The sequence below is a fragment of the Bufo bufo genome, chromosome 1, assembly GCF_905171765.1.
Source record: "Bufo bufo chromosome 1, aBufBuf1.1, whole genome shotgun sequence".
NCBI classification, from domain to species: domain Eukaryota; kingdom Metazoa; phylum Chordata; class Amphibia; order Anura; family Bufonidae; genus Bufo; species Bufo bufo.
The window spans coordinates 796,962,135-796,981,097 of NC_053389.1; the positions used below are offsets into that span (position 1 = coordinate 796,962,135).

Here is an 18,963-nt window from a genome sequence, read left to right on the forward strand (position 1 = left end):
AAAAGTCAAAAATAGTGAGATATCTTGCAGAGGGATGCAGCACTCTTAAAATTGCAAAGCTTCTGAAGCGTGATCATCGAACAATCAAGCGTTTCATTCAAAATAGTCAACAGGGTCGCAAGAAGCGCGTGGAAAAACCAAGGCGCAAAATAACTGCCCATGAACTGAGAAAAGTCAAGCGTGCAGCTGCCAAGATGCCACTTGCCACCAGTTTGGCCATATTTCAGAGCTGCAACATCACTGGAGTGCCCAAAAGCACAAGGTGTGCAATACTCAGAGACATGGCCAAGGTAAGAAAGGCTGAAAGACGACCACCACTGAACAAGACACACAAGCTGAAACGTCAAGACTGGGCCAAGAAATATCTCAAGACTGATTTTTCTAAGGTTTTATGGACTGATGAAATGAGAGTGAGTTTGATGGGCCAGATGGATGGGCCCGTGGCTGGATTGGTAAAGGGCAGAGAGCTCCAGTCCGACTCAGACGCCAGCAAGGTGGAGGTGGAGTACTGGTTTGGGCTGGTATCATCAAAGATGAGCTTGTGGGGCCTTTTCGGGTTGAGGATGGAGTCAAGCTCAACTCCCAGTCCTACTGCCAGTTTCTGGAAGACACCTTCTTCAAGCAGTGGTACAGGAAGAAGTCTGCATCCTTCAAGAAAAACATGATTTTCATGCAGGACAATGCTCCATCACACGCGTCCAAGTACTCCACAGCGTGGCTGGCAAGAAAGGGTATAAAAGAAGAAAATCTAATGACATGGCGTCCTTGTTCACCTGATCTGAACCCCATTGAGAACCTGTGGTCCATCATCAAATGTGAGATTTACAAGGAGGGAAAACAGTACACCTCTCTGAACAGTGTCTGGGAGGCTGTGGTTGCTGCTGCACGCAATGTTGATGGTGAACAGATCAAAACACTGACAGAATCCATGGATGGCAGGCTTTTGAGTGTCCTTGCAAAGAAAGGTGGCTATATTGGTCACTGATTTGTTTTTGTTTTGTTTTTGAATGTCAGAAATGTATATTTGTGAATGTTGAGATGTTATATTGGTTTCACTGGTAAAAATAAATAATTGAAATGGGTATATATTTGTTTTTTGTTAAGTTGCCTAATAATTATGCACAGTAATAGTCACCTGCACACACAGATATCCCCCTAAAATAGCTAAAACTAAAAACAAACTAAAAACTACTTCCAAAAATATTCAGCTTTGATATTAATGAGTTTTTTGGGTTCATTGAGAACATGGTTGTTGTTCAATAATAAAATTAATCCTCAAAAATACAACTTGCCTAATAATTCTGCACTCCCTGTATATGGTTAAGGGGAGGTAGTTAATGTCTAATCTGCACAAGGGATGGACAGGTCCTGTGGGATCCATGCCTGGTTCATTTTTATGAACGTCAGCTTGTCCACATTGGCTGTAGACAGGCGGCTGCGTTTGTCTGTAATGACGCCCCCTGCCGTGCTGAATACACGTTCAGACAAAACGCTGGCCGCCGGGCAGGCCAGCACCTCCAAGGCATAAAAGGCTAGCTCTGGCCACGTGGACAATTTGGAGACCCAGAAGTTGAATGGGGCCGAACCATCAGTCAGTACGTGGAGGGGTGTGCACAGGTACTGTTCCACCATGTTAGTGAAATGTTGCCTCCTGCTAACACGTTCCGTATCAGGTGGTGGTGCACTTAGCTGTGGCGTGGTGACAAAACTTTTCCACATCTCTGCCATGCTAACCCTGCCCTCAGAGGAGCTGGCCGTGACACAGCTGCGTTGGCGACCTCTTGCTCCTCCTCTGCCTTCGCCTTGGGCTTCCACTGGTTCCCCTGTGACATTTGGGAATGCTCTCAGTAGCGCGTCTACTAACGTGCGCTTGTACTCGCGCATCTTCCTATCACGCTCCAGTGTAGGAAGTAAGGTGGGCACATTGTCTTTGTACCGGGGATCCTGTACAAAAAAAGAGCAAGGATTTAACAAGGTAAAAAATCTCATTTTATTTATTATAAATCACATGAACATTACAGGTGAGACTCAAGAGGGACAGAACATGGAGACTGGGCCATAAAAGGGCTCTGCAATGTGGAGAATCACAATGGGGGATAATGTGACCATATACAGCAGGTAACAGACAATAAACAGAAGCTGTGAACATTGGAGTAGTTGCGGGTGCAATTGCTGTCCCCTAGTGTTGAACAACTACCTAGCTCTTATTCACAGCGTCCCAGCAATGGATGCTGTAGGGTATAATTGGACGGTGCAATACTACTCATAAAGATGGCATATAACAATAACTGTAAGTCACTAGTCCCACCCTAATACAGATACCATGTTACCTACCCATGTTGCTGCTGAAAAATGGTGACACAGTTCCCCCACTGCTTCGACCTCTGAGGTCGAAGCAGTGGGGGAACTGTGTCACCATTTTTCAGCAGCAACATGGGTAGGTAACATGGTATCTGTATTAGGGTGGGACTAGTGACTTACAGTTATTGTTATATGCCATCTTTATGAGTAGTATTGCACCGTCCAATTATACCCTACAGCATCCATTGCTGGGACGCTGTGAATAAGAGCTAGGTAGTTGCAACTACTCCAATGCATGTGAACGACGGTGGCGCGAACAGACGGCCCGCACTTTATGCAGCAGCTCTGACATGTCGGGGTAGTTGCGAATGAACTTCTGCAACACCAAATTCAGCACATGCGCCAGGCAAGGGATGTGCGTCAAACCGGCTAGTCCCGGAGCTGCAACGAGATTTCGCCTATTATCGCACACCACAAGGCCGGGCTTGAGGCTCACCGGCAGCAACCACTTGTCGGTCTGTTGTTCTATACCCCGCCACAACTCCTGGGCGGTGTGGGGCCTGTCCCCCAAACATATGAGTTTCAGAACGGCCTGCTGACGTTTACCCCGGGCTGTGCTGAAGTTGGTGGTGAAGGTGTGTGGCTGACTGGATGAGCAGGTGGAAGAAGAGGAGGAGGAAGCTGAGTAGGAGGAGGAGGAGACAGGAGGCAAAGAATGTTGCCCTGCGATCCTTGGCGGCGGAAGGACGTGCGCCAAACAGCTCTCCGCCTGGGGCCCAGCCGCCACTACATTTACCCAGTGTGCAGTTAGGGAGATATAGCGTCCCTGGCCGTGCTTACTGGTCCACGTATCTGTGGTTAGGTGGACCTTGCCACAGATGGCGTTGCGCAGTGCACACTTGGTTGTGCAGGGAAGGCACGGCTCTCTTGGAGAAGTAGTGGCGTCTGGGAACAACATACTGTGGGACAGCAAGCGACATGAGCTGTTTGAAGCTGTCTGTGTCCACCAGCCTAAATGACAGCATTTCATAGGCCAGTAGTTTAGAAATGCTGGCATTCAGGGCCAGGGATCGAGGGTGGCTAGGTGGGAATTTACGCTTTCTCTCAAATGTTTGTGAGATGGAGAGCTGAACGCTGCCGTGTGACATGGTTGAGATGCTTGGTGATGCAGGTGGTGGTGTTTGTGGTACATCCCATGTTTGCTGGGCGGCAGGTACCAACGTTCCTCCAGAGGCGGAGGAAGAGGCCGAGGCGGCAGCAGCAGAAGAGGTAGCAGGGGGAGCCTGAGTGACTTCCTTGTTTTTAAGGTGTTTACTCCACTGCAGTTCATGCTTTGCATGCAGGTGCCTGGTCATGCAGGTTGTGCTAAGGTTCAGTTAATGCCTCGCTTCAGGCTCTGATGGCACAGTGTGCAAACCACTCGGGTCTTGTCGTCAGCACATTGTTTGAAGAACTGCCATGCCAGGGAACTCCTTGAAGCTGCCTTTGGGGTGCTCGGTCCCAGATGGCGGCGGTCAGTAGCAGGCGGAGTCTCTTGGCGGCGGGTGTTCTGATTTTGCCCACTGCTCCCTCTTTTGCTACGCTGTTGGCTCGGTCTCACCACTGCCTCTTCCTCCGAACTGTGAAAGTCAGTGGCACGACCTTCATTCCATGTGGGGTCTAGGACCTCATCGTCCCCTGCATCGTCTTCCACCCAGTCTTGATCCCTGACCTCCTGTTCAGTCTGCACACTGCAGAAAGACGCAGCAGTTGGCACCTGTGTTTCGTCATCATCAGAGACGTGCTGAAGTGGTATTCCCATGTCCTCATCATCAGGAAACATAAGTGGTTGTGCGTTAGTGCATTCTATCTCTTCCACCCCTGGGGAAGGGCTAGGTGGATGCCCTTGGGAAACCCTGCCAGCAGAGTCTTCAAACAGCATAAGAGACTGCTGCATAACTTGAGGCTCAGACAGTTTCCCTGATATGCATTGGGGTGATGTGACAGACTGATGGGCTTGGTTTCCATGCGCCATCTGTGCGCTTTCTGCAGAAGACTGGGTGGGAGATAATGTGAACGTGCTGGATCCACTGTCGGCCACCCAATTGACTAATGCCTGTACCTGCTCAGGCCTTACCATCCTTAGAACGGCATTGGGCCCCACAAAATATCCCTGTAAATTCTGGTGGCTACTGGGACCTGAGGTAGTTGGTTCACTAGGACGTGTGGCTGTGGCAGAACGGCCACGTCCTCTCCCAGCACCAGAGGGTCCACTAACACCACCACGACCATGTCCGCGTCCGCGTCCCTTACTAGATGTTTTCCTCATTGTTACCGTTCACCACAATAAGAAAAATATTATTCGGGCCAATGTATTGAATTCAAATTCAGGCCTTTTTTTTACAGACACCTAACATTATCTGGCTATTTATTTAGGTACCGTATTACACTAATACAGGCACACCAGTAATGACAGATTTAGCTGAATATAAATTTGAGGCCTATTATTTAGGCGCTGGGTGACAGGTATACGTTTAATCACAGAATTAGACTTGGATCTGCACAGTAGCGTGTGTGTGAAGTTATTGAGAACTACCCTATCAGCACCTTGAATCTAATATACCCTTTTAGGGATAGATTTAAATTAGGCCTGATACAGCAGAAACCACTAATTTAGAGAATTGCAAAATTGGGAATTTTATTTCAACCCAGAACAAAAACTGTGCTTAGACGGACACTAAATAACTTGACCAGCTAAAGCAGTAATGACCGATTTGGATGAATATAAATGTGAGGCCTATTTTTTAGGCGCTGGGTGACAGGTATACGTTTACACACAGAATTATACTTGGAATTGCACAGTAGCGTGTGTGTGAAGTTATTGAGAATAACTTTGTGACAGGCTCAGCTTGACCCTGATGTAGGATATAGCCAAAAAATAACCACACTATTAATGGTTAAATGCACTTGTTGACAGGCTCAGCTTGACCCTGATGTAGGATATAGCAAAAAAATACCCACACTATTGATGGTTAAATGCACTTGATGACAGCTTGACCCTGATGTAGGATATAGCAAAAAATAACCACACTATTGATGGTTAAATGTACTTGGTGGTAGCTTGTGCTGGCGCACCACAAGACACAAAATGGCCGCCGATCACACCAGAAAAAAGTGACTGAAAAACGCTCTGGGCAGCCTAAAAACAGTGAGCAATTGAATAGCAGCAGTTCAATGATCCACAGCTGTAGATCGATCACTGAATTAAGTCTTTTGGAGGAGTTAATCACTGCCTAATCTCGCCCTAACGTCGCAGCTGCAACCTCTCCCTACACTTGTATCAGCAGAGTGACGTGCTATCAAGTTCTATCAATCTTATCATAAACTTTATGCAGGGGAGGGCTGGGAAGGGGGGCAGGGAGCCAATTGTGAATGAATAATTTTTGGGGCCTATAGTCCACTGGCCTGCAGTAAAATTGATATCCAATGACCGTCTAATATACCTTCAGCCACATAATCACTTGATCTTTTCTGTATGGTGAATGCATAATTTTTGGGGCCTGTAATCTAACTGTCCAACAGTAAAATAGTTATAAGGTGACCACCTGAACTACCTCCAGCCACATTATCAATTGTTCTTTTCTGTACGGTGAATGAATAATTTTTGGGGCCTGTAGCCCACTGGCCTGCAGTAAAATTGATATCCATGTACCATCTCATATACTTCCAGACACATAATCACGGTTCGCGAACATTTGATTGCGTTCACGCTATCGTGTTCGCGAATCATCCCGGCCGATGTTCGTCCATCACTACTCTGCATCTGCGAGACGTTCGTGTGGAGGTCAGCTACCTCCAAAGACAGCCCTTGCAGCTGACCTGCCAGTGCAGCAATAGGATCAGCATGGCTGCACACAAACAAACAAACATAAAATGACAGTTTTGGCGGTTTATAATGTCACGCTGTGTGGGAGGAAAACACCACACCGATCATAGGAGGGAAGGGGGAAATAGGGAATCAGGTTTGAGAACTAGGGAAGGAAGATGGACACCTCCTAGTGAAAACCCTAACTAAAATCCTGACTGACTACCAGTATGAACAGACCCCAAAGGTAGGTGAGTTCATACGCAGGAATACCTAGAGTCCTATCTAGCCCTATAGGACCCTGGTACTAATGGCAGGTACAAGACTACTTGTTCCTCCAAAAGGTAGGACGAAAAGGAGTCTACTTCAGGCCTAATACAAACAATAGGGAAATGCAACACACAGAACCCAAACAAAATACAAAAGGGAAAAGAAAGACTTAACTTCAAAGAGGCTATGGAAGCACCAGGAACTCAGTCGAGATCCAACCACAAACAATCCACTGTCACAGAAGCTATGAACCTCACAGCATTGTGAGAGAAGCAACTATAAATAAGGAAGGTTAAATGACCACATAACCAACACTTGGAGGCAAGGGGTGTGGCCATTACCAGAAACAACACAGACACCTATTGTTCCACAAGGAAAACCTGAACAGATCAAACCACGTGTTGCCAGTCTCACAGATCTCCTGCCACTCACTGTCGCCGGGACTTCCGTTTGTCTCTGTACATCCGTGACAACTAGATGCTGTGATGCAGTGTGCATTCACTAACATTGTAATAACTTTGATTACTAATGTGAAATGTGTTTGCGGTATCTACCAGTTATCGTGTGTCAATTTACAACATGGTATATACATTTAGTCATAGACTACTGATTGCCTGCTCTTGACATGTGCATTTTTGTAGTATTTTGTATTGATTTAAAATATAACTTTTATTATTTATGATAAAGCTAAAATGAATTTTTTAGCAATAATTATCTAACTTACTAGTTAAAACTCTCTCTGGACTTATAGATAGTGCTTCCTTTTATATTTATTTTTTTATTTTTATACACTATAACTGCAGCAGTGGTGATTTGTTAGCAATTGCTATCGATTAGACAGCCTTTGTGGATGCAGGCTGCCTTATGTTTGAATACTGTATTTATACCTTGTCTTATAGTAATTAGGTGGTTATTACTGGTATATTTTAGCTCCAGCACTTGGATATTGTGGAGCCAGCCTGCTTGCTGCTCATTGTCCAAGACTTGTACCTATGGCTTATTTATTGCAACATTTGTTGCCTGTAATCGCCCTGTAACTTTTCTTATATAGCTGCTGCTATGCGCCCCACTGTCTGCTGGTGGTGCTCTTTCTGTGATCTAACTGCTTGGATCGCTGACTATTGGTGACAGCCTGTCTCTGTTTAACCAGTCTATTGGCCCACTATTGCGGTTTGCTGCATTTGCTGATGGTGCTGTTGCCAGCGTGGTGCCTTTGTGGGCTGTCACTTATTTGGTCAGACGCTGGATCCCTGATCTACTAACTGTCCAGAGTCTAAAATTCTAAAGACTGCCCCCCGACATGTTTCGCCATGTCCATGGCGTCTTCAGGGGATCGGGCAGACTGCACGGAGTAATTGTGTGGCTCAGTTATTTATAACCTCCCCTAAGGTGACGTGACATATGCTCGGCCTATCATTGTACTTGTAAGAGCTCGCTTACTTGGTACCTGGAATCTGTATGGCTGGTTGAATTCAGTTAGAACTGACGTGCGTCTTCTCGCGATAGCTGGTCAGTTTTCGCGCATGTCATTTGACTTAGAGTATTTTCAATGTTATTATTCTTCAGCCGATGGTGCGCATGTCTTTAACTTGTATTACGGTGTTGTTCCTTTTCATACCTCACTGCTTCTCCATTCTTTTTGCCATTGATTGGCTAGTTTTCATAATTTATTAGCGTTAGTATTACCATCTGAAGTTAGGTCTCTACTAGGTGTATATTGATTTTATATATTAGTCTAGGTGTTATTTATAATAGCTGCTTATGTCTAATGATTTATAAATTCTATATATTTATTTATTGGTTGTTCTGTATTTGTGGTGATTCTTTGGTGCTTTGTGAGAACAATTGTTTTTAAATTTATCAATTTACTTCTTTTGTTACATTATAATTATATCAATTGGCTATCTACTTGTGACAGTTAGAATGGTGATGGTGTACTTACATATTTTACCCTAATTGGTTGATAATTATTTTTATTCTATACTTATAATTATTAATTTTATGATACTATTATACCTTATGTGATTTTCGAAAAGATTGGTGGTGATTTGTGAATTTAGTGTATATTTTTAATTATTTATTTATTGATATATTTTATTTTATTTTAAATGTATTTTTATTTGTTTTATTTATTTATTTATTTTTTATTTGTTTTATTTTATTTTTTAAAAAAATTTTTTTTTATTTTATTTTTAATTTTAAATTTTAATTGGTATTTATCTTATTTTGGTGACTTTTATATATGGTAGAGACATGATTTGGAGTTCTGTCTAACAATTATTTATTTCTTGATTTTACTCACAGATGGAAACTTCACTTCGGATGGATTGGACAGTGAGGTAATGATTTAGTTTTTAATATATTTTTGATTTTTTATTTATTATATGGATTGTGATAAATAAAAAATCAAAAATATATTAAAAACTAAATCATTACCTCACTGTCCAATCCATCCGAAGTGAAGTTTCCATCTGTGAGTAAAATCAAGAAATAAATAATTGTTAGACAGAACTCCAAATCATGTCTCTACCATATATAAAAGTCACCAAAATAAGATAAATACCAATTAAAATTTAAAATTAAAAATAAAATAAAAAAAAATTTTTTTAAAAAATAAAATAAAACAAATAAAAAATAAATAAATAAATAAAACAAATAAAAATACATTTAAAATAAAATAAAATATATCAATAAATAAATAATTAAAAATATACACTAAATTCACAAATCACCACCAATCTTTTCGAAAATCACATAAGGTATAATAGTATCATAAAATTAATAATTATAAGTATAGAATAAAAATAATTATCAACCAATTAGGGTAAAATATGTAAGTACACCATCACCATTCTAACTGTCACAAGTAGATAGCCAATTGATATAATTATAATGTAACAAAAGAAGTAAATTGATAAATTTAAAAACAATTGTTCTCACAAAGCACCAAAGAATCACCACAAATACAGAACAACCAATAAATAAATATATAGAATTTATAAATCATTAGACATAAGCAGCTATTATAAATAACACCTAGACTAATATATAAAATCAATATACACCTAGTAGAGACCTAACTTCAGATGGTAATACTAACGCTAATAAATTATGAAAACTAGCCAATCAATGGCAAAAAGAATGGAGAAGCAGTGAGGTATGAAAAGGAACAACACCGTAATACAAGTTAAAGACATGCGCACCATCGGCTGAAGAATAATAACATTGAAAATACTCTAAGTCAAATGACATGCGCGAAAACTGACCAGCTATCGCGAGAAGACGCACGTCAGTTCTAACTGAATTCAACCAGCCATACAGATTCCAGGTACCAAGTAAGCGAGCTCTTACAAGTACAATGATAGGCCGAGCATATGTCACGTCACCTTAGGGGAGGTTATAAATAACTGAGCCACACAATTACTCCGTGCAGTCTGCCCGATCCCCTGAAGACGCCATGGACATGGCGAAACATGTCGGGGGGCAGTCTTTAGAATTTTAGACTCTGGACAGTTAGTAGATCAGGGATCCAGCGTCTGACCAAATAAGTGACAGCCCACAAAGGCACCACGCTGGCAACAGCACCATCAGCAAATGCAGCAAACCGCAATAGTGGGCCAATAGACTGGTTAAACAGAGACAGGCTGTCACCAATAGTCAGCGATCCAAGCAGTTAGATCACAGAAAGAGCACCACCAGCAGACAGTGGGGCGCATAGCAGCAGCTATATAAGAAAAGTTACAGGGCGATTACAGGCAACAAATGTTGCAATAAATAAGCCATAGGTACAAGTCTTGGACAATGAGCAGCAAGCAGGCTGGCTCCACAATATCCAAGTGCTGGAGCTAAAATATACCAGTAATAACCACCTAATTACTATAAGACAAGGTATAAATACAGTATTCAAACATAAGGCAGCCTGCATCCACAAAGGCTGTCTAATCGATAGCAATTGCTAACAAATCACCACTGCTGCAGTTATAGTGTATAAAAATAAAAAAATAAATATAAAAGGAAGCACTATCTATAAGTCCAGAGAGAGTTTTAACTAGTAAGTTAGATAATTATTGCTAAAAAATTCATTTTAGCTTTATCATAAATAATAAAAGTTATATTTTAAATCAATACAAAATACTACAAAAATGCACATGTCAAGAGCAGGCAATCAGTAGTCTATGACTAAATGTATATACGATAATAAGTGCCTCTACATGTGCAGGGTATATATGAATGTAATATAAATTTACAACATGTGCCCAATTACAAATGGTAAATATAAAATGTTTTATACTAGAAAAAAAGGGGGGGGTCAATTGCTCAGTGCTTGCAACTTACAAGAATGTAAATTGTATGGAAGTGTAGAAAGAAACTGTCTGTATTTGCAGGATATCACAATTTATCAGTGGCGTATGTCTCCCAACTGCAGACAGAGCCACAACATGACATCTTCCAGGCCACAAGCACAATGCGGAATGACGTTCTGCTCATTCTACACAGAGAAGTTCCTGTCTGCTGCCCTCCTGATTGGCTGATCCAAGCTGTCTGTCAGCCTCTGAGCCAATCGAGACAAGCCTTCCCTCCAACATGCTCCCAGTGTCGTGTGACAACCCTTCTTTTTACTCCCCTCGTAGGGGAGAATAATGAGCTGTGCACCGTTTTATGCGATTCGTCCAAAGCGAATCAGAAAAGCTTTAGACTCATTTGTGTGCCGAATTTCTGTCAAATACATAATGGAACCGGTTTGTTTGGAATGGATTCGCTCATCCTAATTGGGAAACTTCAAGAAATTATACAGAACACATAACCACCGAGTACAAGATTTCATTTCTTATCATTGTTGCACTGGCATTCATTAATGTGTATCTTCACAAAAAGGTGGATTTATTCATCATTTACCCAAAAAAAAATTCAAACCCAAACTGCTGTAAAGGTATTATTAGTTTGCCTAACAGAAAATATACCCAACTGTGACAATTTTTAATTTGGTGTTCCACTAGGACATGGACCATGCTGCCATATAGTGCCATATATAACACTGCAATACATGGCCTCATGCAATACCTAAAAAGTTCAAGGTAAACTTCCTGGTAGTCCAGGGCAATGGAGGTTTACATGCTCCACTCTTTGGTGCTCCCTGGTGGTCCAGTCCTTAGGAGAATATTCCATCTAGGTGAACTATTATAATTGCCTGCTTTCCATATCCAATTTTTATTTTGTGGGTACTTTACATACAGTAGATTTGGTTTGATTGTTGACTTGACACACATGACAATTTGTTTGATGGGTGACCCATGTAGCAATGTGATTATGACTTAGACGCTGATCATCTTAAATCTTTATTTTTTATTTGGAGTCCATGTGATTTGAAGGTCACATACATATGTTTATGGATCTAAATGTCTGTTATCTTCTTGGATATTCTATGTGATGTTTCCATGATTTTTTTTAAATGTGAGTGCTTCCTTTATTTACAGCTTAAAAATGGAGTGGACAGATACATCTCCAACTTTGAAATCAACAAAGGCGCATTTGATAAAGGCACATTGATTATCTACATTGACCGGGTAAGAAGTTGCTTGTGGTTGCATGCATGGGCCAGGTCTGCCAGAGTGGGAACCTTTCTGTAAGAATGAACCTTCTGCCTGGCTTATATAGGGGGTCTTGGAAGCATCTCAATATGTCACATGGAGATGAGTGCCTTTATGACAAACAACCTTTGGACAAAAGCTTTTATCTAAAAGGGTTCCTCGATCATGAGATGATTAGAGAGTCTTGTGCTATTGTAATCTCCTAATAGGAATCCCCTTATAGGGTATATGGAATTTGGTTTTCTATACCTCTCCTGTTCTATTTTGAGCTACCTTTTGTGGCCTAGATGTCTAAAGTGAGACATTCTCAGGGTCATCTCACCAAGGGATCAGTGGTGCTCTTGACATAAGTGGGACCCACATCCATCAGACATTTAATATTCTGTGGATATGACATAAATGTCCAGGTTGGGAATGCCCCATTAGTGGAGTGTGGATTACCATCACCACTTGCTGTTCTGTCCATAATAAGCTGGAGATATAGTCTTGGACGTATTGGCGGAAAGATTTTTGAAAAAAATGTCTCAACCACCCCAAATACCTTTAGAAGTCTTCATTTCTCATTTCATAAAGATTTTTTTATTTTTGAGTTGTGTTTTATTCATGATTCATCTTAGATTTCCCACACCGAAGATGAATGTCTGAAATTCCACCTTCATCAGTACTTTCAAATAGGACTTATTCAGCCTGGATCTGTCACAGTGTACGATTATTACACTCCAGGTAAGATCCTAGTCACAGTAGCCCCTTGAAGCCCCAAAGCCATGAAAAATTACATTGCTTAGTCACTCATGTGATACATCATTTCTTACAAAATAAAAAATAGATATATATATTATTTTTTATTCCTTACATTTTTATAAAAAAAATTATTGTTGCTATTTTTTATATTATTGTACACATTTCTTCCTCCTTATGTTCCTATTGGACCAAGGGTTGAGTGCTGTTGATCAACCTACTTTGAAAAAAAAATACTTTTGCGTTACTCTCTATTGCGACTGAGTAAAGTATTTTTGTCCAAAGCTTTGCATTTTGTTCCATGCTTCTTGGGATATCATTAACCAAGAGGAAAGGTAAGGAAGGTCACATATGCAAACCCTTGTTTAAATGTCTGGGTTTGGTACTTATTGTATGTAAAATAAAAACCCAAAGAAACAAAAAAAAAACACACTCGCCTTTCAACTGCGCTTTCGGTCCAGCACCAGCTCAGAGATGGCACCAGTCACATAGCTTATGTGAACATGTCATCGCTGAAGGTATGTGAACATGTTTCTGGTCCAGCAGGGTCTGGAAGCACAGAAGACTGGAGCTCTGAACTGGCCTAGGTGTGCTATTGAAAGGTGTGTGTGTGTGTGTGTGTGTGTGTGTTTTTTTTTTATGCACAAGGTCTGCCCATTAAAACAGGGGTTCATGATCTTGGAGAACCCCTTTAACTTAAGTCACCAAAGATTAAAATGAACGTTTGAAAATAGTTATTTCAAGTGTCAACCTATGTCCTAAGGCCCTGTATAATAATGGTCTTAAGTCATATGAGACTTGAGGATGGTTCTGGATTTACACTGGTACTAGCAAAATTATTTCTAACAAGCAATTGGACAACACAGATCTTCTCCATTAGAACTCCATTTCTCTTGTGGATTTCGACCAACCATGTACTACATGGTTGACCATTTATGTGTATATTTTCCCTGAACTGAAATATGTTAGGTAGCTTGTCTCAACTTCCTGGACCACAGGTGATCAGCTTAACGGTGTGCAGGCTATGGTGAGAAAACCCCATTAATATCGTCCTATTTTTTGTAACCTCATAAAAAGACCAATCAACCCCTAATAATCGACTCTTCAAGAAATCTTCCTAATCTATTATTTTTATCCTTTTTTTGTAATTTTTCTCTACCCATCAGAAAACCGGTGCACTAAATTCTACCACATGGAGGAAGGCAGCAAACTTCTGAGCAAGATCTGCAAGGGAGATTTGTGTCGCTGTGCAGAAGGTAATAGAGGACATAACAATGATCTGGTTTTACCAGTTGTGGGACTCTCTAATCTGGATATTTTTGTTGAAAGAGTAATTGGTTCATATGGTCTATACACCTCAAGTATTTGTTGGTTCCTTTTCCGTATGCAAAATTTTGTTTAAAAATTGAAATTCATTCTTATTCATTTTTCAGAGAATTGCTTTATGCAGCAACAGCTTGGTAAGGTGAAGGCTCTTGATCGATTAAATAAGGCTTGTGAAGCTGCTGTGGATTATGGTGAGATCATTACAATGTGATTTTCATATAGTTACATATTCATAGACATAGACTTGTGAGCTCTCTGCAAAGGTGTGCCAGTCCCTGACTATCTTTTTACCCGTCTTTGAACCCCATGGGTTAGCTTTCAATCACACACTCCAGAAGCCAGTGGTCTGGTGGTACCACTACAGTAAAGTTCAAAACCCTGTATATCAGATCTTGTCAGGGGACTGACAAGATGATGCCCTTAGGATTAGCCCAAAGTCAAATCTGTTGGCTGACTCGGTGGTTCCACGCCCACTGTGATAACAGCATGCCTGTTGTGGATAAAATCTATTATGTGAAGTTCATGCAATCTTAGGAATTGATTAGATTTATTTCATTTTCAGTCTATAATGCAACACTGACGACCATTGAGAAGGGTGATAACTATGACATCTATGTCATGACAATTACTACAGTCCTTAAAGAAGGTAGGTTACACATTGTGCATTTCACTCTTTCATTGCTATATTTGAGTTAAAGGGGTTCTCTCATCATAGATAGAGATGATCGAATTTCTCAAAAATTCGATTCGGCCGGTTTGCCAAATTTTCTGAAAATATTCGATTCGATCCGAATTTATCTGTGGCAAATCGTGTTAAAAAACAGCTATTTTCTGGCTTCAGAGAGCCTGTGTAGTGGTGTAGAACACTTTGCCTTGCAGTAACACGCATAGGAAGTCTGCTGTAGTAGTGAAACAATACTGTGAGTCAGTATGACATACAGATGACAGGCGTCGCTCTTAGAATCACTGCACACTTCACTTATTTGGGCAGTTACTGGGCCAAAACTGACCAAATAACTCAAGTGTGAACTCAGCCTTACAGGTCACTGTTAGCACCAAGAAGAAGCGCACTCCTTTTACACCGTTGTCAGCTGATTCCACATAGATGTCTACAGAACCTGTTCTATTAAACGCTCATACAAGTAGAGCCCCCCGACAGAGTGTAGAGGGTGTCAGCAGTAAGTTTGTGTTGATGTCACTGATTATTTTGCCATTCCTCTGTTCCGTCAGAACAACAACCCCCCAAAAACGGATCCTGTCTGTTGAGCATCAGTCTTCACTCGGTCAGCATTTGGTCAGTAATCCATCAGTATTGCTAAAGCCAAAAAAAAACAGCAGTGGATCTAAAACAGAGATGACACGTGAATAGAATATTTGCATGTCTTCTGTGTTTTGTACCCACTCCTGCTTTTGGCTACCAAATCATAAGCCAATTCTGATGCAAAAAAGGGACCATGCCATACAGGCCTTACAGCTGCTACATAGACAGGATCCGTTGTGCTTCTCATTTTTCCTTCCTTCTGACAGACCAGAAGAAGGGTCAAATAAATGATGATGTCCACTAGCCTAAAAAGGCAAAATAGTAGCCCAGTTAGGGAATGGGGAGGGTGGGAACAGCATCAGAAGTCCACAGAGTGGCCCAGTGATATAGTGGTGAGGTGGCAGCAGCATGTGAAGACCACAAAGTAGTGATGTGGCAGCAGCATGAGGAGTCCACAGAGTGGCAAAGTGACATATTGTGTTGGTGGCAGCAGCATGAGGAGACCACAGAGTGCTGATGTGGCGGCAGCATCAGGAGATTACATAGTGGTGATGTGGCAGCAGCATCAGGAGACCACAGAGTGACCCAGTCACCGAGTGGGGATGTGGGTGGCAATAACAGTACCAGCTGATGATGGTAGGTGTAAGAAGAAGCACTTGGCATCAGATGTGTGGCATCAGGCGGGTGGCAGCATCAGAATAGTAGCTGAGACAGATATACAGAAGAAACCAGTCTCTTTTGTCAAGGTTCAGCTTTTGTGACATTCAAATCCAAGCTTGAAATACTGCACTAATAATCTGGTTTTAAAAAATCACCCTTTTTTGCATTTGCAAGATTAGTCCAGTGTGCAAGTTAAGCTAGAAATACAGCCATAATTTTCAGGGTTTTTAAAAAACACCCTTTTTGGGCAGAATCCACTATTTTACAGATCTGCACTTGTGAAATTCAAGTTTAATATTTACAGCTTTCATGTTCTATTACAAAAAAAACACACTTTTTTGGCAATATACAACATCTGGATTAGTCAGTGTGCAATTTAAGCTAGAAATACAGCCATAATTTTCTGGGTTTTTAAAAAACACCCTTTTTGGCATAATCCACTATTTTACAGATCTGCACATGTGAAATTCAAGTTTAATATATACAGCTATCATATTCTGTTAGAAAAAAAAACAACCTTTTTTGGCCATATTCAACATCTGGATTAGTCAGTGTGCAATTTAAGCTAGAAATACAGCCATAGTATCCTGGATTTTTTGCCAAAATACCCAATTTTTCTGGCCTTGCAGCATCAGCATGTGTGAAATTCAAGGGTTATATACTGCTGTCATATTCAGTTATTAAAAAAAACACCCGTTTGGGGAAAAAAGTTTATTTTGCAGCCTTTGCTGCATATGTCATTGTGAGATACACACTTTAGATACTGTGGTTCTATTCAGTTATTTGAAATACAGCCATTTTGGGCAAACTAATTTAATTGAGGCCTAGTCTGGATCTGCACGTGTGAGATACACCATTTATATAGTGTGGTATATTCAAGGGTTATTTACTGCTGTCATACTCAGTTATTAAACAAACACCCGTTTCGGGTAAAAAATTGTATTTTGCAGCCTTTGCTGCATATGTCATTGTGAGATACAGCCTTTAAATACTGTGATTCTATTCAGTTATTTAAAATACAGCCATTTTGGGCAAATAAATTTAATTGAGGCCTAGTCTGGATCTGCACGTGTGAGATGCACCATTTAGATGCTGTGGTTCTATTCAATAATTTAAAAAACTGCCATTTTGGGCACAAATCTTTAATTGAGGCCTAGTCTGGATCAGGGCGTGTAAGATACACCCTTTACATACTGTCGTTCTATTCTGCTATTAATTAAACACCCATTTAGGGCAAGATCCTAAATTTGATAAATATGAGGAGAGCGTCAAATAATGGACGTGGCCCAGGTCGTGGTGCTGCTGGTGGAGCTCCTGTTGCAGGGAGAGGACGTGGTCGATCTGTGCCAGCTACACGCACAAGTGAAACCCCTTCTTCAGGTGCGAGTAGGCGACAGAACCTGCAGCGGTATTTGGTCGGGCCTAATGCGGCTCTACGAATGGCGAGACTTGAACAAGTACAGGCGATAGTAGATTGGGTTGCTGACAGTGCCTCCAGTTCCTTCACATTGTCTCCCACCCAGTCTCCTGCTGAAAGATCAGAGTTGGCACCTGCAGCCGATGTCCATCAGTCTTTCACCTCACCCCCTTGCAAATCAGCAGTCTGAGCCCCAAGTCATGCAGCAGTCTCTTCTGCTTTTTGATGACTCTGTTAGCAGGGTTTCCCAGGGCCATCCACCTAGCCCTGCCCCAGAAGTGGAAGAGATTGAGTGCACCGATGCCCAACCACTTATGTTTCAAGATGAGTACATGGGAGTAGACACCTCAAAAACCAAGAAAGGTCTCTGGCTCCTCCTGCTTCCTCTTCTGCTGCAGTCTCAGCCTCTTCATCCACCTCTGGAGTGACAATGCCACCTGCCACCCCGCAAACAGAGGATCTGCCAGCAACACCACAACCACAACTAGAGAGGAAGAGGAAGTACCCCCCTACCCACCCGCGATCCCTAACCCTGAATGCCAGCATTTCAAAATTACTGGCCTTTGAAATGCTGTCATTCCGTCAGGTGGAGACGGAGAGTTTTAAAGGCCTTATGGCGGTGGCTTTCCCACAGTACGTCGTGCCCAGCCGCCACTACTTTTTCAGGCGAGCCATCCTTTCCTTGCACAACCAAGTGGGAGACAAAATCAAGTGTGCACTGCTCAACGCCATCTGTGGCAAGGTGTACCTCACTACGGATACGTGGACCAGTAAGCACGGTCAGGGATGTTATATCTCCATAACAGCACACTGGGTAAATGCAGAGGCGGCTGAGGGGGATAGCAATTTGGCGAATGTCCTTCCACCACTGAGGATTGCAGGGCGCTTCAGTTTGCCTACTTTTGCTTCCTCCTCCTACTCCGCTTCCTCATCATTTACCGGCTCCTCATCTGGTCAGTGTAACACCTTCACCACCAACTTCAGCACAGCCAGGGGTAAACCACCCACCCACAGGCCATAGCACTAAATGCGCACCTTTCCAAATTGCTGGCCCTGGAAATGTTGCCATTTAGGCTTGTGGACACAGAGGCTTTCCACAGCCTGATGGCAGTGGCCGTCCCTCGTTACTCAGTCCCCAGCCACCACTATTTTTTCCATTGTGCCGTCCCCACCTTACACCAGCATGTGTCCCGTAACATCACACGTGCCCTGACCAATGCAGTTATTGGGAAGGTCCACTTAATGACTGATACATGGACAAGTGCTTTTGGACAGGGACACTACATTTCCCTGACGGCACACCGGGTGAACTTTGTGGAGGCCGGGAGCGAGTTGTACCCTGGGATGGCACAGGTGCTTCCGACGCCAAGGAATGCGGGCCCTACTTCCATCACTATTTCCGCCACCACCTACATTAGTGGCTGCAACTTCCCCTTCTCCTCCTCCACTTCCACCTCTGAATTCTCATCTTGCAGCACCAGTTAGCCATCAGTCAGTAGCTGGAAGCAGTGTAGCACTGCAGTGGGGAAGCGGCAACAGGCCGTGCTGAAACTAATTT

At 42.1% G+C, this 18,963-nt stretch overlaps 1 protein-coding gene across 1 annotated transcript in view; it reads left to right on the plus strand.

The window, feature by feature from the left end:
• The window catches only part of LOC120986498 (complement C3-like), a 445,179-nt gene that overhangs the window by 409,797 nt on the left and 16,419 nt on the right, over window positions 1–18,963 (plus strand). The window contains exons 38-42 of the mRNA XM_040415121.1: window positions 11,890–11,979; window positions 12,621–12,726; window positions 13,908–13,997; window positions 14,175–14,258; window positions 14,630–14,713. Of these exons, the coding sequence (XP_040271055.1) occupies window positions 11,890–11,979; window positions 12,621–12,726; window positions 13,908–13,997; window positions 14,175–14,258; window positions 14,630–14,713 (454 nt within the window). The remainder of the gene's footprint in view (window positions 1–11,889; window positions 11,980–12,620; window positions 12,727–13,907; window positions 13,998–14,174; window positions 14,259–14,629; window positions 14,714–18,963) is intronic.